The sequence below is a fragment of the Theropithecus gelada genome, chromosome 1, assembly GCF_003255815.1.
Source record: "Theropithecus gelada isolate Dixy chromosome 1, Tgel_1.0, whole genome shotgun sequence".
Taxonomy (NCBI): domain Eukaryota; kingdom Metazoa; phylum Chordata; class Mammalia; order Primates; family Cercopithecidae; genus Theropithecus; species Theropithecus gelada.
Window position 1 is genome coordinate 75100580 of NC_037668.1, and position 26785 is coordinate 75127364.

The window sequence follows — 26785 nt, forward strand, 5'->3', positions numbered from 1 at the left end:
GGTCAGATGCAGTGGCTCACACCTATAATCCCAGCACTTTGGGAGGCTGAGGCAGGTGGATCACCTAAGGTCAGGAGTTCGAGACCAGAATGGCCAACATGGTGAAACCCCGTCTCTAATGAAAAAAAAAAAATTAGCCATGCATGATGGTGGGCTCCTGTAATCCCAGCTATTCTGGAGGCTGAGGCAGGAGAATTACTTGAACCTGGGAGGCGGAGGTTGCAGTGAGCCGAGATCACACCACTGCACTCCAGCCTGGGCAACAGAGTGAAACTCCATCTCAAAAAAAAAAAAAAAAAAAAAAAAAATACAGTCAGGACAAAGAAAAGTACTGAGATCCCACAAAGTTAACCTTCACAAGTATAAAATGATATATGAACTGATAATATTCTTCAAAGATTTTAGAAAAACATGGGCAAGTTATTTTGTGGGGAACCTCTGGGTTCTCTATTGTAATTTGGTTGAAGATATGATCTAAGATTTACTTAAAACATTTAACCATAAATGAATAAAGTTAACATTTAGTAAGATTATTTGTAAGTAAACAAAGCAAAATAGCTTGGATTACTATTTTAAAGGCTAAAATCTGTTGGGTTTAAACTGCCAAAGAGCAAAACCTAAACAGTCACTAATGTGCTAGGTAATCAAATCACTTACTTTGAAAAGATGTAATGTTTCCTTACTGGTTAGCAACTGAAACCGAAAGTCAGGTATCTTGCCATCACAAGGGAAGCATTCATAAAACTCAGGCTTCTTATGTGTCACAGAATAGAGAACTATGATGAAATTTCCAGATTCTGAAAAAACCCTGCACCAAAAAAATGCCATTTAATTAAAATTTAATGAGGATAACATGATTACACTCAAATAACTTCATGCGAGTCTCCCAATCTAGTTAACAAAATGACTAAAGGGTCCAATTTTTGTTCAAAAACTGGGGCCCACCACTTAGGAAGGCAAAAGGTGGGAGGATCGCTTGAGGCCAGGAGTTTGAGACCAGCCTGGTCAACATAGCAAGACCCCTCCTCTCTACAAAAAAAAAAAAATTCTTTTACTCGGGAGGCTGAGGCAGGAGAATGGTGTGAACCTGGGAGGTGGAGTTTAGAGGGAGCTAAGATCGCGCCATTGCACTCCAGCCTGGGCGACAGAGCGAGACTCCGTCTCAAAAAAAAAAAAAGGCTGGGTATGGTGGCTCATGCCTATAATCCCAGCACTTTGGGAGGCTGAAGCAGGCAGATCACAAAGTCAAGAGATGGAGACCATCCTGGCTAACATGGTGAAACCCCATCTCTACTAAAAATACAAAAATTAGCTGGGTGTGGTGGCACATGCCTGTAGTCCCAGCTACTTGGGAGGCTGAGGCAGGAGAATCACTTGAACCTGGGAGGCGGAGGTTGCAGTGAGCCGAGATTACGCCACTGCACTCTAGCCTGGCGACACAGCGAGACTCTGTCTCAATAAAAAATAAAAATAAAAAGAGAAAGTAGGCCAGTGGCTATTTAAAATAGGTGGCTCACACCTGTAATCCCAACACTTTGGTAGGCCAAGGTAGGTGGATCACCTGAGGTCAGGAGTTTGAGACCAGCCTGACCAACACGGCAAAACTCCATCTCTACTAAAAACACAAAAATTAGCCAGGTGTGATGGTAGGCGCCTGTAATCCTAGCTACTTGGGAGGCTGAGGCAGGGAGAACTGCTTGAACCCAGGAGGCAGAGGTTTCAGTGAGCCAAGATCACGCCATTGCACTCCAGCCTGGGCGACAGAGCGAAACTCTGACTAAAAAAAAAAAAAGAAAGAAAGAATAAGAGAGCAATTCAAAATTAATTTTATTGAGGATTTACTGTCAATATGAACTTAAAGCATGATCAGTAATTGATAATAAAACTTAATTGTACTAAATCATAGCAAAGGACCTAAAACTAACATTTAATTTCTGCTATCTAAATATAACTAATTATCTTGAAAAGTTAAAATAAAATGTTAAAAGTAGAACTCCAAAAGCATCTGAAGAAAATACGAATGATTTTTTTTTACTTCAGTAAATATACGTGGAGTGGGTGAATCTTTTCTAAGCATGATAGAAAACAGATTAATAAATATGACTAAAAAACGGTAAGTCTGTTGGGAAAAATACTGTTAAATGACAGTCTAGGGGGGAACTGTTGCTATATATTATAAATATATATTTCTCTATGTATTTTATATTATATATAGAGAGAGAGCTTGCTAGCACAAGCAATATGAAAAGATGCACAATCTAAGAGAAAAATGGCCAAAGACATGACTAGGCAGTTCCTGGAAGATGAGGTACTGGAAAAGATTATTTTTCATCTATCAGGTTAGCAGAGGTCAAAAGTTTAACGACAGCCCTCTACTTACCTCTCTGAGCTCATCTCCAGCTACTTTCCCCTTCCTTCACTCCTCTCTAGCTACAGTGGCCTCTTTGCTGTTCCTTTGTAACGTGATCTTTCACCCAGAGCCCTTACACTTAACACATCCTTTGCCTAGGACAGTGCCCCAGACAGCCACAAGGCTTACTCCCTCACCTCAAGTCGGCCTCCCTGACCACCCATTTAAATTGCAACTCTTGGCTGGGCGCGGTGGCTCACGCCTGTAATCCCAGCACTTTGAGAGGCCGAGGCAGGCGGATCACCTGAGGTCAGGAGTTCAAGACCAGCCTGACCAATATGGAGAAACCCCCGTCTCTACTGAAAAAATACAAAATTAGAAGGGCGTGGTGGCACATGCCTGTAATCCCAGCTACTCAGGAGGCTGAGACAGGAGAATTGCTTGAACCCGGGAGGTGGAGGTTTCTGTGAGCTGAGATTGAACCATTGCACTCCAGCCTGGCCGACAGAGCGAGACTCCATCTCAAAAAAAATAAATAAAATAAAATAAATAAATATACAAATTTTAAAAATTAAAAAATAAATAAATAAATGGCAACTCTTTACCTGCCACTATCATTCAGACACACAACATCCTCCTCTCAGGCTTTATTTTTCTCCATAGTACTCATCGTCTTTTAACATACTATTTATTTTACTTATTCTGTTTATTGCCTGTCTCGCAGGACTATTTTATTTTATATTTATTCATTTATTCATTTATTTATTTTTTTGGTCACCCAGGCTGGAGTGTAGTGGTGCGATCTCAGCTCACTGTAACCTCTGCCTCCTAGGTTCAAGTGATTCTCCTGCCTCAACCTCCCAAGTAGCTGGGATTACATGCATGCTCTACCACACCAGGCTAATTTTTGCATTTTTAGTAGAGACGGGTTTTCACCATGTTGGCCAAGCTGGTCTCTAATTCCTGTCCTCAAGTGATTCACCCGCCTTGGCCTCCCAAAGTGTTGGGATTACAGGTGTGAGCCACCATGCCCGGCCTATTTTATTTTTTTAAGATAGGGTCTGTATTGTTCAGGCTGGAGTACAGTGGCACAATCATGGCTCACTGCAGCCTGAACTCCTGGGCTCAAGCAATCTTCCCATATCAGCCTCCTGCTGGGACTACAGGCATGTGTCATTACACCCAGCTAACTTTTTTTCTTTTTTTTGGTGGAGACAAAGTCTTGCTATGGTACCCAGGCTGGTCTGGAACTCCTGGCCTCAAGTGATCCTCCTGTCTCAGCCTTCCAAAGTCCCAAAGTGCTGGGCTTACAGACATGAGACACCATGCCTGGTCTGGGGACCTTTATTTTGTTTGCTCTCATCCCCAATATCGTAAACATAATAGATATAATAGGTGCTCAATAAATAAATAAATAAATAAATAAATATTTCTTTCACAGTGTTAGCGCAGGTAGAGAGAAAAAGGCACTCTCGTGTACTGCTGGAAAAATTATAATCTGGTACAGTCTTTTTGAAGGGCAATTTGGCAATATCTACCAAATTTTAAATTACACACTCTTTGGCCTAGAAAAAAACACTTTTAGAAATTTATCCTACAAATATACTAGCATATGCACACAAAGATGCATGCATAAAATGTTCAGTCAACCACTATCTGCAAGACAAAAGGGCCAGTTGTTTTTAAAATACAGTATGTACTATATACTCTTTAGCTGTAAAATATGTATATTAAATATGTATATGCCAAGAGGTAGTGATCTCCAAGGTATAATTTATACAGAAAAAAGCAACATAAAGAAAAGAAAGGATGCTATGGTTTAATTTTTACAGGCCAGGAAAAGGTGATACTTGTCTATGATGAATATTGAAATATTGACTATTTCAGGAAGGAAGCACAAGATATCACTTAACAGTGATTGTCTCTGAGAAGGGGGTCTAGGGAAATGGGGAGGAAGAGAGATCTATTCTATTGTAGATATTTACGTACGTCAATTTATTACTATGTGCTTGTATTGCCTTTTCAATATAGTTTTTTAAAGTCCTTTACAGCCACCTAAGGTAGATAAAAACAGACCTCCTCATTTAATAGATAAAGAAGGTGACAGACAAATACTGACATTTGTCTCTCACCTTCTTTATCTATTAAGAGTTGAGGTTAAAAGTAAAGTTTCCCTAACTATTAATTCCAATGTTTAGGCTTCAGTTCCAGGAAGAAATTAAAAATCTTGTCTCAAGTATTTCTTTGTGTATTAGTAGTAACACTGTGTAACTTAATAAAACACCTGTAAGGTAACAAATTCAAACTCATTTGCAGTAATTTCACTGAAAGTTAACTTCCTTAATTACAAAATAGGATGCTACAGTAGACAATCTCTATGGTTTTTTTCCACCCCTAAAAGGTTTGTGTTTTGTGGTTAGGCAAGTGAATTCCTTCGTATTTCCAGGTATACTGCAACCTCATCTTTTTTTAATCTGGTTTTATTCTCATTTAATATAAGGTTTGTTTTTTCTTAATGTACATGTTTATTTATAAGTATTGTAAAAGGTTAAGGCATTACGTGAATTTTAAATGGGACCATAAACTATGAATGGGGGAAAGGATCAAAATAAAGTACTACAGAATAAAATATCACTTGCCTTTCTTGAACAGAAGAATTGAATATGTATCGCAAACAGCAAGCCCATACCTGAGGACTATAGATATGTATAATTCCAGACAGCCAACTAAAAGAAAAAACTAGAAATTAAAAACCATAGTCACTTACATATATAGCATACTTTACATTCTTCCTAAGATAATAAGGTAGATGTATGGCTTTTATCTGCCATACATTAAAGAGTCTTACTAATAAGAAATCTAAAAACGTGCCAATAATTAAGAGGAAGAATATATAGACATCTGTATCTATATAACTATATCGATGTATATAGACAGACATATAGATATATATTGAGAGAGAGAGGACAGAGAGCAAGCACATGTATCTCTGTCCTCTTCTACCTGAGATGTGGGAAAGAAAATGGTTAACAGACATGAAAGCAGTATACTAGAATGAATTAGCTTGGACTGGAAAGAATGGGCTGAAGTAGTACAGACTAGTTTGTAGCCTAAAACTACTTCACGGCCGGGCGCGGTGGCTCATGCCTGTAATCCTAGCACTTTGGGAGGCCGAGGCAGGGGGATCACCTGAGGTCAGGAGTTCAAGACTGGCCTGGCCAAGATGGAGAAACCCCATCTCTAATAAAAATACAAAATTAGCCAGGCGTGGTGGTACATGCCTGTAATCCCAGCTACTCGGGAGGCTGAGGTAGGAGAATCGCTTGAACCCAGGAGGTATAGGTTGCAGTGAGCCGAGATCCTGCCATTGCACTCTAGTCTGGGCAACAAGAGTGAAACTTTGTCTCAAAAAAAAAAAAAAAAAAAACAAACCAAAAAACTACTTCACAGAGTTGCTGAGGATTAAATGCTGTAACATATACAGGTAATCAGAAACAGAGAAGGCTCTTAATATTTACTTAAGCATCAACAATCCATTGCCTATACTAGGACTGTAGCAAACTATAAGTAGATTTCGTGATCCAGAGAACATCTGTGCATTCTCATTCACTTTGCATGTGCCATTCTCTCACATGGGTTCCCTTCCCCATCAATCTTCCCTTCTACTATCCAAACAATTAAAAGTCTAGTTCAAGTTTGTCTTCTCTAGGAAAATGCTCCCTATCATATCTTTCTTACAAATACTAAGTGTGCACTTTCTATACTGGTCATTTTATAGTAAATCATATTCTTTATTTTTCTGTGTATGAATATTTGAATGTTTTATCACCTCACTTTGATTTTAAATTAAGAAGCTTTAAACCTCAACACATTATCAAGCATAACACTGTATATAGTAAGTACTCAATACTGAAAGAATATAAATTTCTAAATATTCTGTCTAGATATCAACTCAGATGGCTTGAGCCCAGGAGTTCCAGACCAGCCTGGGTAACGTGGTGAAAGTCCGCCTCTACAAAGTATACAAAACCTAGCCAGACGTGGTAGCTGGTGCCTGTGGTCCTAGCTATTCAGGAGGCTGAAGTAGGAGGATCACCTGAACCCCAGAGATTGAGGCTGCAGTGAGTCATGATTGTGCCACTGCACTCCAGCCTGTGTATATATATATATACACACACACAGGTCTATATATATATACACACACACACATATATATATAAATTAAACACATAAATATCATTAACTACTAAAGAGAAGACCGTTAACACTAAAGGAGTTTCTGCAAGATTGCCTGACAGTAGATTTTAAATGGTATTATTATGAGCCGTGAGTTCTTTAGGGTGACTTAAGGATGAGTGGTAGTGAGAGAATATTGAAGAAATAGGGCTCTAAGGCTTCACCTTCAACTAGGAGAATTCAGCTTTTATTTTTTATATTTTTTGAGATACAGTTTCACTCTTGTTGCCCAAGCTGGAGTGCAATGGCACAATCTCAGCTCATTGCAACCTCCACCTCCCGGGTTCAAGTGATTCTCCTGCCTCAGCCTCCCGAGTAGCTAGCATTACAGGCACACACCACCATGCCCGGCTAATTTTTTGTATTTTTAGCAGAAACGGGGTTTCACCATGTTATCCAGGCTGGCCTTGAACTCCTGACCTCAGGTGATCCGCCCACCTTGGCCTCCAAAAGTGCTGGGATTATAGGCGTGAGCCACTGTGCCCGGCCATAGAATTAAACTTTTATCTGTTTTATATATTAGAGTTCCTCCTAGGGTTGGGCAAAATCTGGCCAAGCACAATAGTTCACGCCTGTAATCCAAGCACTTTGGGAGGCTGAGGCGGGTAAATCACTTGAGGCCAGGGGTTTGAGACCAGCCTGGCCAACATGGTAAAACCCCGTCTCTACTAAAAAAACAAAAATTAGCCAGGCACAGTGATGCATGCCTGTAATCCCAGCTACTTGGGAGGGTGAGGCATGAGAATCACTTGAACCTGGGGGATGGAGACTGCAGTGTGCCAAGATCTCTCCACTGCACTCCAGTCTGGGCACACAGTGAGACTCCATCTCAAAAAAAAAAAAAGATTGGGCAAAATCTTATTTTAGCTGATTCTACTAGTAAAATAAGAAAACCTGACAACCACTTATCTTTGTGGCTTTATAAAATGATCTAAATAGTTATAGTACAACTGAGTCACACGCTTATCATATACATTTGAACATTTGGCTGATAAGGTTTTCATAAATAATGTAATACTTACATTCCCACTAATGGTAGAGAATAAACCTTGGGATCAGATTCCAACAAAAGTAACAATTTGCGTGTTTCATCCATGGTAAGATATCTAAACAGAAGACATTCATGTGAAAATAACTGAAATTATGTACTTTTTACCTAAAAGACATAATCTAGATGCTGAAGCATACTTTAGAAAGTGGAGATAATTCAAATGAACATTGTCTTGCACACACAAAAGAAACACAACAGAAACTTTGTACTGACTCAGTAAAAAGACTCTGGTAAGAGGAAGAGATTAAAGAGATTTAATACCTTAAAACTTCCATCTATCAATTAAAAGACATTAAAGATTACACAACTTTTTAAAAAAGTTTTGCTCTATAACTTTACTTACAATTTACTTTAATCAAGAGTGTTAACATTAAGGCAGACAATTTCAGAACCAAATAGGTTTCCTTGGAAGAACTGAATTCCCTATTACTGGAAAATGTTCATGCATCCAAGTGATTTGACAAGACTGCAACAGATGTGACTTCTAAGTGAAGGAGGCTGAATTACGAGAGGTATAATCAACCCTCCATGTGCCACATTCCTCCAACCACTGTCAAAGGACTTTGGAACCATCATGATAAAACCCAAAAGCTCACTCTTCCCTAAAAGGACATTATACTATATTTATATTTTATTTATTATTGACAGTAAGTTATAAGAATACAAAAAAACCAAAATAGAATTGTTTATTTTATTGTTATATCTTTCTTCGAAAACAATGCCATTAGTGGGCCAGAAGTGGTGGCTCATGCCTGTAATCCCAGCACTTTGGGAGGCTGAGGCGGGCAGATCACTTGAGGTCAGGAGTTCAAGACCAGCATGGCCAACATGGCAAAACCCCCATCTCTACTGAAAATACAAAAAAAAATTAGCTGGTCATTGTAGCACACGCCTGTAATCCCAGCTACTTGGGGAGGCTGAGGCAGGAGAATGAATCACTTGAACCCAGGAAGTGGAGGTTGCAGTGAGCTGAGATCGCACCACTGCATTTCAGCCTGGGCGACACAGTGAGACTCCGTCTCAAAAACAGAAAACAAAATGCTATTATTGATATAAAGCCTTGGTATTACCACTGATGATATATTTTATTGCTCTAATAACACTAAAACACAAAGACAATACATTTGTCAGGTCTTGTGACAAGAATATTAAGCCTGAGTTGGCCTAAGATTTACATATCAACAATGACACAGCTGCTTTGAAAGTTCTCCCGCATGTCTTGCTCATCTGATAAATTTCTACTCCTTAAAAGAATTAGTTCAGGCTGGCCGGGCACGGTGGCTCACGTCTGTAATCCCAGCACTTTGGAAGGCTGAGGCAGGTGGATCACGAGGTCAGGAGTTCAAGACAAGTCTGGCCAAGATGGTGAAACCCCATCTCTACTAAAAATACAAAAATTAGCCAGGTGTGGTGGCGGGCGCCTATAATCCCAGCTACTTGGGAGGCTGAGGCAAGAGAATCGATTGAACCCGGGAGGCGGAGGTTGCAGTGAGCCGAAATCACGCCACTGCACTCCAGTCTAGTGACAGAGCGAGACTCCGTCTCAAAAAAAAAAAAAAAAAAAAAATTAGTTCAAGCTTTCTATGATTTCCCCAGGAAATTTGGACATCCCTCCCCCTACTTTCCCAGCACTGTATATAAACCTCCATTATAACACATCATGTTTAGATGTCAACATATTCAATGGATAGTAAGTATAGTTTCTAATCTATTTGTTTCCAATGTCTAACATAATACCTATTCCATAATGGGCCCCAGTAAATATTAGAATATATAAAGGGCAAATGTCAATTTTTTTTTTTAAATGATGGGGTCTCACTATATTGTCCTAGCTGGAGAGCAGTGGCTATTCACAGGCACTATTGTAGCTTACAGCAGCCTTGAAACTCTAAGCTCAAGCCATCCTCCTGCTTCAGTCTCCCAAGCAGCTAGGATTACAGGTGTGTGCCAATGCACCTGGCATGGCAAATGTCACCATAGACGATTCTAGATAGGAAGGGGCAAGGGGAATAGGTGATTGACAGAATACTGAACATTCTGGTTATTACCAGCATGCCCAGCAGTCACAGATGGATAATTCCAAGAAAGGTAAATTCATGCTATTCAAGTAAATGGGCATGGGTACTAAGGAAAACAAATTAATTTTTTTGTTAATTTAAATAAAAATCCCATGCTCCACTTGAGAAGTACTTTATTAATTCAAGAGAATTAAATGTTTCGTTTAACTCAAACAAGTTTTGCTCACTTTTGACCACTCCATGATTTTGGAATATACCAACAATTTTTCCTTTGGGCCACCAGAAAGCACAGCTCTGGTCAGAATCTGGTTCTGAAAAGGTATTTTTAGAGAATAAGACTTGGAATTGAGTGTACTTTGGCAAACATTTTTAGATTGAAAGGCCTAACAGGAACTAGGGTGGAGTCACTGGGAAAGGAAGCCAGAAGTGTAATATTTGGAGCAGTCTCTGGTCAAACTTTAAAGTAGAGAGTGCTTATATTGTCTAACCTAGTTTTGTAGATAATAGATAAAGAAAATAGATGAAGATTCAGGGAAGTAGCCCTGCTGAGGATTAGAAAGCATGCATTTTGGCTTATATTTCCTAAGAAATTAAGAGTGGAGATAGGAAGCTGGAGAGGATTCTACTCCAGCTCTGTAAGGAAACTCCACCCTCAAGTAGTTGGCAATTTGGTAAGCAAGAGTACTGTAACTTTTTATTTAATTATCTCCTTTCTCTATCTGCAATGCTCATTATTCACAGTTAAAACTGCATACTATAAATAAATTATCTAGCCTCCCTTGGGTTCATAATTAGTCAGGTTATAGTTAAGAAAAAAAATGGCCTAAAACCTAAATAAAATATGAACAATAACACAGAATATGTAATATAGAACATAATTTCTCCTTACATTTTCAAATAATAAATTACCAACCAATTTTTTTGTTTGTTCTTTTTTTTTGAAATAGAGTCTCGCTCTGCCGCCCACACTGGAGTGCAATGGTGTGATCTCAGCTCACTGCAACCTCCGCCTTCCAGGTTCAAGCAATTCTCCTGTCTCAGTCTCCTGAGTAGCTGGGATTACACAGGCATGCGCCACCACACCCAGTTAATCTTTTTTTCTTTTTTTTTTTGGTATTTTTAGTAGAGATGGCGTTTCACCATGTTGGTCAGGCTAGTCTCGAACTACTGACCTCGTGATCTGCCCGCCTTGGCCTCCAATTTTAATATATTTAACACCAACTTTTTTTTTTTTTTTTAGAACTGAGGTCTCCGGGACTGGGCATGGTGGCTCACCCCTGTAATCTCAGCACTTTGGGAGGCTGAGGCAGGAGCATCACCTGAGGTCTGGAGTTCAAGTCCAGCCTGGCCAACATGGTGAAACCTTATTTCTACTAAAAATACAAAAATTAGCTGGTATAGTGGCGTGCACCTGTAATCACAGCTACTCGGGAGGCTGAGGTGGGAGGATTGCTTGAACCAGGGAGGTAGAGGTGGAAGTGAGCCAAGATCCCACCACTGCACGCCAGTCTGGGTGACAGAACAAGACACCATCTCAAAAAAAGAACTGAGTTGTCCAGACATTATACTTTATGGCCACTCAGTTTTGTCTTTTTTGTTTGAAATGGAGTCTCTGCTGCCCAGGCTGGAGTGCAGTGGTGCGATCTCAGCTCACTGCAACCTCGACCTCCCAGGTTCAAGTGATCCTCCCTCCTCAACCTCCCGAGTAGCTGGGACTACAGGCTTGCACCACCACGCTCAGTTAATTTTTATATTTTTAGTACAGACAGGGTTCCGCCATGTTGGCCAGACTGATCTTGAACTCCTGACCTCAGGTGATCCGCCCACCTGGGCCTCCCCAAGTACAGGTGTGAGCCACCGCGCCAGGCCCTACCACCAATTTTTTGTAGGTGGTGGCACAACTTAAAGAAAACTTTATATTCAACAAAAATAAACCACTTCATTTTTTACTTTCCCTTGTTATTAACCAAGCCACCATATCTCTGGCATGTAAACTGACTGCACAATTCTTTCATATTACACGGACATTCTGAAAATATACTAATGCAACTAATGTTTAGATTAATGTATCTTTTACTTACCCATATTTATAAGTCCCTTGAACTTGAGAAATATTCAGATTACTGCTCAAGTTTCTTGCCAGAGCTGTTGGAATAATGGGGATGGGCTTCACAGGTGTGCATTTGAAGTTATTTGCTAGAGTTACTGCTGCCCAATGCAAGTCAAATTCCACACTGTCCAAAGTCTCCCTGGAAGTGATATGAGCTCTTAGGGAAAGCAGCTTACCACAGTCCAAGGAATCTTTGCTACATATATGGCACTGTAGAGCCTGAGAAATCAATATTAAATAATTATTTTACAACTTCGAAACGTGCAAAGTTTATTTTATACTGATACATATACATATATAATATCTTGCACTAATAAAATTAAATGAGTTCTGACTTACATTTCAGTTCTCATTTCTTCCATGTGACCAAAAGATTATGTGAATAATTATATCAAAGCAAGTAAGATTCACTGTCCCAAGCTCCACTACACATTTCCAATGCAAATATCCTAGCAGCACTTCAGTCATATTGGGAAGTCACCCCCAATAAATACTTACTACATGGGAAAAAATGGACATAAAATAAGTCTTATTTTTTTTTTGAGGAGTCTCGTTTTTTTGCCCAGGCTGGAGTGCAGTGGCGCAATCTCAGCTCACCACAAACTCCACCTCCCAGTTCAAGCGATTCTCCTGCCTCAGCCTCCCAAGTAGCTGGGATTACAGGTATGTGCCACCACACCCAGCTAATTTTTTGTATTTTTAGTAGAGATGGGGTTTTACCATGTTGGCCAGGTTGGTCTTGAACTCCTCTTGATCAGCCCGCCTCAGCCTCCCAAAGTGCTGGGATTATAGGCGTGAGCCACCGTGCCTGGCCTCATAAAATAATTCTGATTGAGTCTCAGAGAATCTAAAGTCCATTCCTCTTTGATTCCTTTCTTGCTACCACAAACTGTCAAGTTAGTTCTCCCTCTGTATTTGCCCATGCCCACTGTGTCCTTCCTAGTTTCACTGCTACCATTGTACTATAGGTTAATACATCCCTCTGTAATACACACCAGCCCAACTACCACAATGGCTACTCTCTATAACTTCAGTCAGCCTACCCTACCAGATTAACTTATTTCTGATTTGACACTGTTTCCTTTTCTCAAGAACCTTCAATTACTACATGGCCCGTATGACAAAGTTCAAATTCCTAAGGCTGGCAGACAAGGCTCTTTTTTCTTGAGAAAGGATCTTGCTCCCACCAAGGCTGGAGTGTCGGGCTCAAGCAATCCACCTGCCTCAGCCTTCCAAAGTGTTGGGATTACAGACACAAGCCACCATGCCCAGGCAAGCCTCTCTATAATCTGACCAAATTAATACTCCAGTCCGACTGCCCACAAATTCAGCAAAAATGTATACCCCGAACACTACCCTAAGTACATCTTGAACTTTCTTATCTTGGTTACACTGCTTCTTCTGAAAGCCTTACCTAGAATTTTTGCCCTCAGAAACACATTTAGTTGGATTTTAGGTTCACAATAATTCAATCAAATTATTGTGAATAATTCTCAAATATGGTTTTACTAAAATACAGCATACTAAACATAGTTTGATTCTTGTGTTGAATTAACTATCAAGTTGTCAATGAATCGCACCTTTAAAGCTGAACTGAAGTCATCTACACTGTGAACTATCATTTCTCTTGAACAAAGTTCTTGAACATGAACTTTGCATGGAATCAAAAAGTCCCCAGGAAGAGAAGCAGTAGGGGTTATTTCTAGACATTCAGGTACTTCTCGACCAGGATCAAAGCGATCTACTGTCAATGTCACACCTTCTTCATCTGTAGAACAAAAATAACAGCTATTATATAGTATACTGATTAAAAACATAAAATCAACCCAGCAAGACTACATTATAGCAAAGCACTTTGTTCATATCAATAATACACTAAACTCTTAAATACTAAACTAAAATCTTACAGTAAACTAAACTTTTACAAGAGTATACTAAACTCTTACTTGCTTATATACATTCATCCATCTGACCAGATAGTGAAGTCTGTAATTGATGGTTTTACTCATCTTCATATCCTTGGTACACAGCAAAGAAAATTAGCACAAAGCAAATACAATAGTTGACCGAATCAATAAATTCTATTGCAGTCATACAAGTAATTTTTAAAAAGGTTTTCTTGTACTGATGGGGTCTCACTATGTTATGCAAGCTGGTCTTAAACTCTCAGGTTCAAGCAATCCTCCCACTCCAGCCTCCCAAAGTGCAGGGATTACAGATGTGAGCACTGGTCAATTTTTAAAAGTGTATTACCTTCGTCTACTGTCAGAGAACCAAGTAAAAAGCACGATGAATTTTTTTTATTCTGCTTAGCATGACGATAAGCAAGTCGGATGGTCCTTTTAGTCACTACAAGCTTTGGATTTCTGAAAAACAACAAGTCTTTTATGAACATGGTAGATCTCATATCTTAAAAAAACCTCCTGCCATAAAATGCTGTCTAAATTATAACACACATTTTTAAAAATGTACAGAAAGATCATTGTCAGGAAATCCCAGGGTCAAAGGCAGGGGATAGGGAGGGCCACCTGGAAACTAGAACGGCAATAAACAGACACTGAGACTACAGTTGTTCTCCAGGCATTTTGTTAACTTGATGAACCTCAGCAGGTAGGTCTCCTGTTTTTGTAAGTTAAAACAATCACATCTATTTCTTTACATACTGTGGATGGGCTTCAGATATAATTAGCATTACAGTGGTGCCCCCTTATCTCTGGGAGACATGTTCCAGACCCCCAAGTGGATGTCTGAAACCGCAGATAGTAACAAATCCTATATATACTATGTTTTTTCCTATACATACATATCTATGATAAAGTTTAAATTATAAATTAGGCACAGTAAGTGATTAACAACAATAATAATACAATAGAATAATTTTAACAGTATACTCTAATAAAAGTTGTATGAATATAGTCTGTCTCTCAAAATACCTTATTGTACTATACTGTGGGTAACTGAAACCACGGAAAGTGAAACCATGTATAAAGGGGGGAAACTACTGTATTGAATACAAAATATAGTATGATTTAAATGTTTTAAAAAATGTAAAAGGAAAACCAAAATATGAGCCAGGAATAAGATACTATGAAAACAGACCAGGCAAATTTGAATAAAAAAGCCATATGGAACTTAAAGAAATAAAAAATATAATTTGCAAAAATTCAATGAGTTATATAATTAACTGGGGATAGGTACACAAATGTGTATTTTTATTCTATTAACTATGCATATATACTATAAGTATCCTTTCATATATATGGTACACTGCCACATTTAAAAAACCTAAATGAGGGCCGGGCGCAGTGGCACACGCCTGTAACCCCAGCACTTTGGGAGGCCGAGGCAGGTATCACCTGAGGTCAGGAGTTCGTGACCAGCCTGACTAACATGGTGAAACCCCATCTCTACTAAATATAAAAAAATTAGCCAGGCATGGTGGCACATGCCTGTAATTCAAGCTACTTGGGAGGCTGAGACAGGAGAATTGCTTATACCTGGGAGGTGGAGGTTGCAGTGAGCCTACATCACGCCACTGCACTCCAGCCTGGACAACAAGAGCAAAACTCCATCTCAAAAACAAAAACAAAAAAACCCAACCAAACCTAAATGAACAGGTTAGATGGCAGCTAAGCACAGCTAAAGAGAAAATAAGTAGACTTGAAAAACAAAGGAAACTACTCAAAATGTACAGAAAGATAACAATAAAAAAAAAAAAAACAGGACTAACCATTATTTAGTTGAACTTCCGTAAGACTCTCCCTATTTTTCAATAGTATCACCCTTCTCTGCCAACCAGTGTTGAACCTGAATACTTTCTGACTTGTATCTTTCCTTCATTCCTCTAGTCAGTCAATCATCAAATACTACAAACTATTTCTTCAAAACACCTTGTTTCATTCTTTCCTCTTGATCTGAATACTGCTACATTGCTCTAAGTCCTTATAATATATAATAGATGCCATTTATGAAATACTTTCTATTCCAGGCACTGTGACAATTGCTCTACAGAGTCTTATTTAACCCCTAGAAGAGAACTGTGAAACTGGTATTATAGTCATTTTATAAAAAAGGAACCTGATCCTTGGCTACTTTACTGAGGTCGCATAAATAAGCAGTAGAATCAGGATTTGATTTCCTAGGCAGTCTTCCTCCAGTTATTGCACTTTTTTTTTTCTTATTTTGTTTTTTTTACTTTTTATTTTAATTTTTTATTGAGACAAAGTCTCACTTTGTTGCCCAGGCTGCTTTCAAACTCCTGACTTCAAGCAATCCTCCTGCCTCAACCTCCCAAAGTGCTGGGGTTACAGGTGTGAGCCACCACACCCAGCCCAGTTACAGAACCTTAAACCATTACAGTATACACCTGTGTGATTACAGAAAAGCATCTTGAAGCTAAGCTGACTCAAGGCTCTCCCCACCACAATCTATCTTTCTTAGAATACTACTTTTAACAAGTAACTCTTAGGTACAAAACCTCAATAGATCTATTTTCTATTACTTTACACCTAAACTTCTTTCTTGTCTTTCTGTCAAGGTCCTGGAGGTAACCACAAGGTTTTATACTCCTTCTAATCTGATCCACTCAAAAATCGGTTCAAGCTTCTCAATGTTCTACAAAGACACCATGCTGATATGATAAAAGACACTTTCAGTTTTTATTATATTTCACCTCTTTTGAATTCCTACAATATGCAGAATTTGCAAAAAACTGGGAAATTAAGATTATCTCTCAAAAGTACAAGGAACAGATGTTAAGAAGCAGCAGAAGGAAGATTTTGCCTGAGGGGAGCTTCTAAAAGAAAAGTAAAGAAAAATTAATAATTGGTCATAGTAATCAACTTTGCCTTACACATCTTTGTATTACTCTTGTTTATACTGGTTTGATTTGAAAAAAAGAAACATGTTATACCTGTAGTAACTGAGATGTAAGTAGATGAAATCTCCAGTTGGCGTTGGGTTCCAAAGTGCACATTTTGATGGAGGAAAGTGGAAAGGTACCATCCTGCTTGAAGGAAACCTTTCAAAAAACAATTTAAAATTAAAGCACAAGGATTAGCAAACTTGGTAGACATTTGGTAGGAAACAATTAACTATCTTTAAGGTGATGGTATTTTCAGATTACTTTTGTAATCTGCAAAGAGTATATATACATATATATATATATATATTTTTTGAGACGCAGTCTCACTCCATCACCCAGGCTGGAGTGCAGTAGCATGATCTCAGCTTACTGCAACCTCTGCCTCCCGGGTTCACGCAATTCCCCTGCCTTAGCTTCCTGAGTACCTGGGATTACAGGTATGAACCACCACATCCAGCTAATTTTTGTATTTTTAGTAGAGACGGGGTTTCGCTATGTGGGCCAAGCTGGTCTCGAACTCCTGACCTCAAGTCATCCACCTGCCTCGGCCTCCCAAAGTGCTAGGATTATAGGCATTAGCCACTGTGCCCGGCCAAAAAATACTCTTTTTTTTTTTTGAAACAGATTCTCGCTCTGTCACCCAGGCTGGAGTGTTGTGGCGCAATCTCGGCTTACTGCAACCTCCACCTCCAAGGTTGAAGTGATTCTCCAGCCTCAGCCTCCCAAGTAGCTGGGACTACAGGCGCATACCATCATGCCTGGCTAATTTTTTGTATTTTTAGTAGAGACAGGGTTTCACCATGTTAGTCAGGATGGTCTCGATCTCCTGACCTCATGATCTGCCCATTTCACCCTCCCAAAGTGCTGGGATTACAGGCGTGAGCCACCACGCCCAGCCTTTTTTTTTTTTTCAGACGGAATCTCACCCTGTTGCCCAGGCTGGAGTGCAATGGCGTGATCTCAGCTTACTGCAACCTCTGCCTCTGGGTTCAAGTGATCCTCCCACTTCAGCCTCCCAAGTAACTAGGATTACGGGGGTGCACTACCACATGCAGGTAATTTTTTGTATCTTTAGTAGAGACGGGGTTTCACCATGTTGGCCAAGCTGGTCTCAAACTCCTGACCTCATGATCCACCGCTTCAGCCTCCCAAAGTGCTGGGATTACAGGGGTGAGCCACCGCGCCTGGCCCAAAATATATTTTTTAAAAAAGAAAACTCACTTGTAACTCTACTACCAGGAGAACAGACACTCAAAATTTGGCTTATTTGTCCTTTTTATCTATGCATATGTAAATTTATATATACACAAGCTTTTAAAAAAGAACAAGACAATCTTATAAAGTCCCTTTTAAGTAACAGAAAAACGAGTATAAATCATAAATTTACATTTAAATTTAAACTAAAATCTTTCTTTTCTTTTCTTTTTTTTTTTTTTTTTTAAAGAGCAGGGCCTTGCTCTGCTGCCCAAGCTGGAGTGCAGGGGCACAATCGTAGCTCACTGTAGCCTTAAACTCCTGGGCTCAAGGGAGCCTCTAGAGCAGCTAGGACCACAAATGTGCACCACCACATGAGGTTCACTTTCATATTTTTTGTAGACACAGGGTCCCACTATGTTCCCCAGACTGGTCTTGAACTCATGGTTTCAAGCAATCTTCCTACCTTGGCCTCCCAAAACACTGGGATTATAGGCATTAGCCATGGCTCCTGGACTAAAATCTGTCTTTCTGAACTAATTTCAGATAATTGCTAGACAATACCCAATAGTTATGAAAAGCAAAAAACCTTAATAGATTCTTAATTATTTTCCAGTGTTTCCAAAGTTGGTATTTTGGAATAACAAAATACTGCATAAGTTTAATTACTGAAGCATCAAAAGGACATAATTATAAATAATTCCTCAACAAAGATGGCAGGGGCAGTGTAAAGCAAGGTTTCAATATTAAATCATATAGGCTACCATAAAAAACTTTTCATTTTACATGAATGAATAATACAGGAAAACCACAATAAGAAAAAGACCACTAAAGGGGCCAGGCCCAGTTGCTCACACCTATAATGTCAGCATTTTGGGAGGCCAAGGGAGGTGGATCACTTGAGGCCAGGAGTTCGAGACCAGCCTGGCCAACAGGGCGAAACCAGCATGGGCGACAAAGTGAGACTCTGTCTCCAAAAAATAAAAAATAAAAAATAAAAAAATAGTAACTAAGTGTACAGTTGGATTGTCTGTAACACAAAAGATAAATGCTTAAGGGGATGGATACCCTATTTCCCATATATGATTATTACACATTGCATGCCTTATAAAAAATGTCATATACCCCATAAATATATATACCACGTACCCACAAAAATTTAAATTTTTAAAATTAGAAACAAAATATACTGAACTTGTTACACAACTGTACCCTTCTAAGAACAGAAGTTAAGAAAATTTTTCTGTCTACACGGGGTTTCCCAGGTTGCCCAGGCTGATTTTGAACTCCTGAGCTCAAGCAATCTGCCCACCTCACCCTCCCAAAGTGCTGGGATTACAGGCATGAACCACCTGGCCCACTGACAAATTTCTTTTTTTTTTTTTTTTTTTGAGACGGAGTCTGGCTCTGTTGCCCAGACTGGAGTGCAGTGGCACCATCTCGGCTCACTGCAAGCTCCGCCTCCCGGGTTCACACCATTCTCCTGCCTCAGCCTCCCAAGTAGCTGGGACTACAGGTGCCCGCCACTACGCCCGGCTAATTTTTTGTATTTGTTTTTAGTAGAGACGGGGTTTCATCGTGTTAGCTAGGATGGTCTCGATCTCCTGACCTCATAATCCGCCCATCTCGGCCTCTCAAAGTGCTGGGATTACAGGCTTGAGCCACCGCGCCGACAAATTTTGAAATAAGAGATGGCAGGGGGGTAGAACACAAGAGCCAAAATTAAAGCAAAAGGAATGTATGATAGCCTCCTTGGGTCATGTTTCCCATTATGTTCATCAAGAACATCTGGCACAAAGAAAGACATTACAGAGAATAAAGGGGACCCATGAATGTAATTCTAGTTTGGAAGAAAAAAAAATGCACATGTCAGCATTAATTGTTGTTCCCTAGGGGGAAAAAGAGCAATAAATGATCCAAAGAGCCAAACAATACAAGTTGATTTGCCCAGTCCCCATAGTAACTAGGGACAGAGAAAACTGGAAGACAGGTGGCAAGCTCCTACTTCACATGACAAAGGCTTAGGAACATCTGAGGAAATTTGGTATACCTAATGTGAAATTATTCGCATCAAGGAATTAGTATTTGTAAGAGGGAAGGAACCCGACCACTTTCCCACTTGTCTAGAAAGTAAACAAACACCGAGGTAATTTTTAGCCTCTTAAGTTCAGGTACTATTTCCCGTCAATAAAGATCTGTGTTATGAAAATAACTGAAGGAGGGGACGGAACTAGTATTTACTGAGTGCCTATTACGTACCAGACCCTTTAGTTTAGTAATCTTATTTAACCCTTCACAATAATCTTCTGTGAGACAGAGATTACCATCCTCATTTTACAGATGAGGAACTGAGGCTTAGTTAATTAACTTGATCAAGGTAACCTACCTAACAAGTGGTAGAGCTGGGATATGAACCCAGAATTTCCTGATTCTAAAGATTATGTTCTTTTTTCTCTTCCAACCTACCTTCCCAAGTTATGTGAACAGCTGTAAGACAAATATTTGTAAAAATATTTCTATACCTGGTATTCATCTGGGGCCATGCAAGAGGATATATAGGCTCCATGATGTCTGGTGAATGATTTCTTTAATTTCAAATCCTCAGTATCCTAAAGAATTAAAGAGAATATTACTAATGAATGATAAAAACAAAGAAGAAAAATATGATTTAACGACATATTAAAATTACAGGCAAAATTAGATTACTTCTTATATGAAGTGTGACTATAGATTAATAAGATTAAATGCTTATAGATTCTGCCAATCATTTTCATATGTTACAGTCATTCTGCCAATAAATTACTGTGAATATTTATTCTAGGCAGCAAAATCTACCAATATACCTATCCCTTAAGGAAAGCTCAGATTCTGCCCCAAAACCTTGGTATCAACTTAGTGAGCTTGATAGGGCAGGTCGTATTAAATGTATGAGATTTTGACCAAAAGCCTTACAATCCTCATAAAACCATGAAGCAGCAGAAAAGAATGATTTGGGTTAGATATTTATTGGGCCTACAATGAAGTAATTAAAGAATCTTCAGTGGAAAAAAAAAAAAAAGTACTGCATTCCCACAAACTGACTTGTGTCACTAAAAAATCAGTGTACTTTTTTTCTTTTTTTTTGAGACGCAGTCTCGTTCTGTCGTTAGGCTGGAATGCAGCAGCGCAATCTCAGCTCACTGCAACCTCTGCCTCCTGAGTTCAAGTGATTCTCCTGCCTCAGCCTTCTGAGTAGCTGGGACTACAGGTGCGTGCCACCACACCCAGCTAATTTTTGTATTTTTAGTAGAGATGGGGTTTCACCATGTTGGTCGGGATGGTCCCGATTTGACCTCATGATCCGCCCACCTCGGCCTCCCAAAGTGCTGGGATTATAGGCATGAGCCACTGCACCCAGCCCAGTATTCTTTTTTTAACTCCAGATGCTCTCTCTGGGTACTCTCCTCCACTCCTATTGCTTCTACACTCACCTATCTATAGCAAATCTTTAGCTCCACCTCTCTTCTGAGTTTCAAATCCATTTTCTTTTCTTTTTTTCTTTTGAGACAGGGTCTCACTCTGTAGCCCAGGCTGAAGTAGTACAGTGATGCAATCTCAGCTCACTGCAACCTCCACCACCTGAGCTCAGGTGATCCTCCCACCTCAGCCTCCCGAATAGCTGGGACCACAGGCATTCACTGCCGCACCTGGCTAATTTTTTTGTATTTTTTGTAGAGACAGGGTTTTGTCATGTTGCCCAGGCTGGTCTCGAACTCTTGGACTAAAGCAATCCATCCGCCTTAGCCTTGAAAAGTGCTGGGATTATAGGCATAAGCCGCCATGCCTGGATGTTTCAAATCCATATTTCTAACTGCCCACTGGATAGTTCCATCTAAGACCTCATAGTCCTTTCTTTAGAGTTTAGTATGTCCTATATTCTTTCAAGTCTTAGAGTTCTTTAGGTCCTGAACATTCTGCATCAATTCTAGGAAAAAGAAACTGTCTAAGGCCGGGTGTGGTGGCTCATTCCTGTAATTCCAGCACTTTGGGAGGCTGAGGCAGGTGGATCACCTGAGGTCAGGAGTCTGAGACTATCCTGGCCAACATGGTGAAACCCCTTCTCTACTAAAAACACAAAAATTAGCTGGGCATGGTGGTGCACACCTGTAATCCCAGCTAGCCAGGAGGCTGGGGCAGGAGAATCGTCTGAACCTGGGAGGCAGAGGTTGCAGTGAGCCGAGATTGTCCCACTGCACTCCAGCCTGGGCAAGAGAGTGAGTCTCTGTCTCACTCTGTGAAGCAAGATAAAGGAGAAAAGGATAATTAATCCAGGTGCAGAGATTATTTAGAAGAGACTTTTTAGATAAAGTCAGAGGCTGAAAATCCTATTGAAAGTGCTCTTATACCTTGTTCAAGGCAGAGAAAAATGTGTTCTTAATAAAGTTGACTAGGCCAGGCACAGTGGCTCATGCCTGTAATCCCAACACTTTGGGAGGCCGAAGCAGGCAGATCACGAGGTCAGGAGATTGAGACCATCCAGGCTAACATGGTGAAACCCCGTCTCTACTAAAAATACAAAAAATTAGTGGGGCGTGGTGGCGGTCACCTGTAGTCCCAGCTACTCGGGAGGCTGAGGCAGGAGAATGGCGTGAACCCAGGAGGCGGAGCTTGCAGTGAGTGGAGATTGCACCACTGAACTCTAGCCTGGGTGACAGAGCGAGACTCTGTCTCAAAAAAAAAAAGTTGACTAAAAAGTCCTTCTTAGAAATATCTGGACTTAAAAGGTTTAATGCAGCTTCCATGGAATGCAGGCTTTAAATCCTAAAACCCTTCCTTAGTACTTGGTTGTCATGGATAACAGTATTCACGTGGATAACTATAACTCTACAAAGTATAAAAAGTGCCAATTTTTTCTTCATTAAACAGAAGTATCTTAAAATGTGCTATTTGTGTCTTCTTTATTCATTGGAGTGAAAAGATGGATAATGTTGATTTCTCATTTTAAAACAATATACATAAGGTAGTTTCACTGTCAGTGTTGTACAAGCAATTAAAGCTAATGAAACTAAAACCACACAACATCTATACCTAGCAAAACATATTATCAGGTGAAGGCATCATCGTATACAATAGAAACCTTCAAATCATCCTCACCCCTTCTTCCATACAAATCATCTTTCCATACCCACCAACTCAGTTGCTAACTTCATCAACTCTCAGGGTACTTACGGAAAAGTCCCCACAGTGCTGCTAGAAGGGTATTTCCATATAAATCTGATCAAATTATTCTCCTGCTTTAAAAGTCAATGGCTCATGTCCGGCGCGGTGGCTCACGCCTGTAATCTCAACATTTTGGGAGGCCGAGGTGGGTGGATCACCTGAAGTCAGGAGTTCGAGACCAGCCCGGCAAATATGGTGAAACCCTGTCTCCAGTAAAAATACAAAAAACTGCTGAGCGTGGTGGCATGTGCCCATAATCCCAGCTACTAGGGAGGCTGAGGCAGGAGAATCGCTTGAACCCGGGGGACAGAGGTTGCTGTGAGCCAAGATCATGCCACTTCACTCCAGCCTGGGCCAAAGAGTGAAACTGCGTCTCAAAAATAAAAATAAAAATAATTTTTTTTAAAAAGCCGATGGCTCTTCTTTACACACAGAATAAAGGATCTTCACAATCCAGCCCCACTCTATTATTCCAACCTTAACCCCCATCCACTCATCCTACATTCGTCAAACTGAACTACTTGCAGTGCCCCGGTTTCAGTATCTGCACAGGCTGCCCCCCTTAACTTGGAATGCCCTGGTAAACCCCCGCATCCCTCACAATCCAACTCGAATGTCACTTCCTCTGTGAAACCTTCTCCCAAACACCCTGGTGATGGTACTATACTGTCTCTGTACTCACACGCATAGCATTCTCGCACTTTGCGGCTTACACTTTACTTCCAGTAGTCCACGAACTTCAAACATTAACTGATCCCTTTACTACGTAGCAGAGCGTAAGCCAGAAATTGTGAGGAATGCAAGAGGGAGCATTCAAGGTTTCAGGCCTCAAGAAATTCCCACCGTAAAAACAACTTTAAATGGCACGTTATCGACTGCAAACCTCTTTCGCATATCTTAGCTCAGATCATACCCAAGGATTTCATGGAATGCTTAATTTCTCCCACTAGCTCCCCTTCTCGTCATCCGCTCCAGGCTCCTGGAGGGCGGAACCCACTACAAGGCTTTGAATGTTCCCACCAACCTTCCCCGGGCCCCGCTGCCGCCCCTCAAGGGGGAACCAGGAGCACAAAGCTCCACTTACCGCAACTTCCGCGGAGCTGAGGTCTGTTTGCAGGGTAGAAGCAGGAGCCGGCTCCAGGGAGCACCACCGCCTCACCACCAACTCCGGTACCGCCTCTGGGACGTTGGGGTCGCGGGAACCTAGGCGGCAAACACAGGCTCGCGAAACCGAAGGCCGCGCCGCGCCTGCTGACTGGTCAGAAACCCCGCCAGTCAGGGAGCGGGGGTGGTGCTAGAGCGCCGCGCACGGTCGCCGTTACGTACTGGCGTGCCAACCAATCAGCGCCCCGCGCTGGTTCTGCGCTCGACCAATCCCAAGTCTTCTTGGAGAACTGCGGGCGCCATCGGCGCTCCAGGATCGAGGTTCCCAGGATTTAAACCTTTCATTTCGTCAACGGTTAAGTTCCGGGGCGGGGTAGGCTTTCCGCTAGCGCAATGGAAAGCCCAGCTAGGTAGACGGAGGAGCGAGTGGCAGATGAAGCCGGAAGTGCTCTATAAGACGGTCATCGGTCGGCTACTGGAAGCGGACACCTGAAGAACAGTTTCCAAACTATTTACCCGAAAGCACAAAAGACAAAGTTAGAGTTCTTCCAGTTTCTTACTTTTTAATTTTTATTCTAAAATTTACATTTTAATTTTTCCTTTTTCTGATCACTTATCCTCAAGTTCTAGATTTCTTCCAGTTTATTTCCTAGGAAGCCATCTGTGTTACTGATATTATTTATTTATTTATTTATTTTTGAGGTGGAATCTCACTCTGTCGCCCAGGCTGGAGTGCGATGGCGCGATCTCGGCTCACCGCAACCTCCCCCTCCCGAGTTCAAGCCATTCTCCTGTCTCAGGCTTCCAAGTAGCTGAGATCTACCACCCACCACCACGCCCGGCTAATTTTTGTGTTTTTTAGTAGAGACGGGGTTTTACCACGTTGGCTAGGCTGGTCTTGAACTCTTGACCTCAGGTGATCCACCCGCCTTGGCCTCCCAAAGTGCTGGGATTACAGGCGTGAGCCACCACGCTGGGCCCAAATTTTTATTTATTAATTTATTGATTGATTGAGACGGGGTCTTGCTCTGTCGCCCAGGCTGGAGTGCAGTGGCACTATCTTGGCTCACTGCAACTCACTGCACACTGCCTTCCAGGTTCAAGCAATTCTCCTGCCTCAGCCTCCCGAATAGCTGGGGTTACAGGCAAGCACTACCACGACCGGCTAGTTTTTGTATTTTTAGTAGAGACCAGGTTTCACCATGTTGGCCGCCAGGCTGATCTGGAATTCCTGACCTTAAGTGATCTGCCCACCTCGGCCTCTGAAACTGCTGGGATTACAGGAGTGAGCCACCGCCCCCAGCAAAGTAACATAAAAATTTTAAATTCTCGTTGAATAGAAGAAAAGAATGTGACTTAAATTTATAAACCATATATGCCTATCTCTACAACTATTGATATTATATATAGTATTGATATTTTATGTATTTATGTACAGTCAGCCGTCTATCAGTGGGTTCCATATCCACGGATTCAGCCAACCACAAATGGAAATATTCAGAGGGGAAAAAACCAAAATAACAACAATAAAAATAATACAAATCCAGTCTGGGCAACATGGCAAAACCCTATCTCTACAAAAAATACAAAAAATTCACCAGGCATGGTGGCATGTGCCTGTAGTCCTACTACTTGGGAGGCTGAGGTGGGAGGATGGCTTGAACTGGGGAGGCAGAGGTTGCAGTGAACTGAGATTGTGCCACTGCACTCCAGCCTGGGTGACAGATCAAGACCCTGCCTCAAAAATAATAATACAAATAAGACACACATATTGGGTGCGGTAACTCCTACATGTAATCCCAACACTTTGCAAGGCTGAGATGGGAGGATCGCTTGAGACCAACAGTTCAAGACCAGCCTGGGCAATATAGCAGCATCCTGTTTCTACAGAAAATTTAAGAATTAGTGGGATGTGGTAGTACAGGCCTGTAGCCCTAGCTACTGGGAAGGCTTAGGTGGGAGGATTGCTTGTGCCCAGGAGTTTGAGGCTGCAGTGAGCTATGATTGTACCACTGCACTCCAGCCTGGGTGACAGAGTGAGACCCTATCTCGCAAATAATTTAAAACCATAACCACTTTGACCAGGCGCAGTGGCTCATGCCTGTAATCCCAGCACTTTGGGAGGCTGAGGTGGGCGGATCACCTGAGGTCGGGAGTTCGAGACCAGCCTGACTAACATGGAGAAACCCCATCTCTACTAAAAACACAAAATCAGCCACGTGTGGTGGCACATGCCTGTAATTCCAGCTACTAGGGAGGCTGAGGCAGGAGAATCGCTTGAACCCGGGAGGCGGAGGTTGCAGTGAGCCAAGATCGCGCCATTGCACTCCAGCCTGGGTGACAAGAGTGAAACTCTGTCTCAAAAAAAACAAAAACAAAAACCTATAACCACTTTTTACATAGCATGTACACTGTATTAGGTATTATACAATGTGCTAGGTATTATACAATTAGTTTATACAATTAGTTATTATAAGTAGTCTAGAGACGATTTTTAATTTTAATTTTTTTTTTTGAGACAGGGTCTCGCTCTGTCACCACAGACTCAACTTCTGGCTGAAGTGATCCTCCACTTCAGCCTCCCCAGAAACTGAGACTACAGGCACATGCCACCATGCCCAACTAATTTTTGTTTTAAGATAATTTAAAGTATAAGGAT

At 40.9% G+C, this 26785-nt stretch overlaps 1 protein-coding gene across 1 annotated transcript in view; it reads right to left on the minus strand.

Annotated features, from left to right (window-relative positions):
• STIL (STIL, centriolar assembly protein) overlaps positions 1–24324 on the minus strand; it is a 62579-nt gene extending 38255 nt beyond the window's left edge. The window contains exons 1-10 of the mRNA XM_025394708.1: positions 24107–24324; positions 20346–20432; positions 16678–16785; positions 14019–14131; positions 13346–13533; positions 11942–11984; positions 11737–11800; positions 7609–7692; positions 4990–5076; positions 658–808 (exon numbers count right to left, since the gene is read on the minus strand). Of these exons, the coding sequence (XP_025250493.1) occupies positions 658–808; positions 4990–5076; positions 7609–7692; positions 11737–11800; positions 11942–11984; positions 13346–13533; positions 14019–14131; positions 16678–16785; positions 20346–20389 (882 nt within the window). The 5' untranslated portion in view covers positions 20390–20432; positions 24107–24324. The remainder of the gene's footprint in view (positions 1–657; positions 809–4989; positions 5077–7608; positions 7693–11736; positions 11801–11941; positions 11985–13345; positions 13534–14018; positions 14132–16677; positions 16786–20345; positions 20433–24106) is intronic.
• Between the last annotated feature and the right edge of the window lie 2461 nt (positions 24325–26785).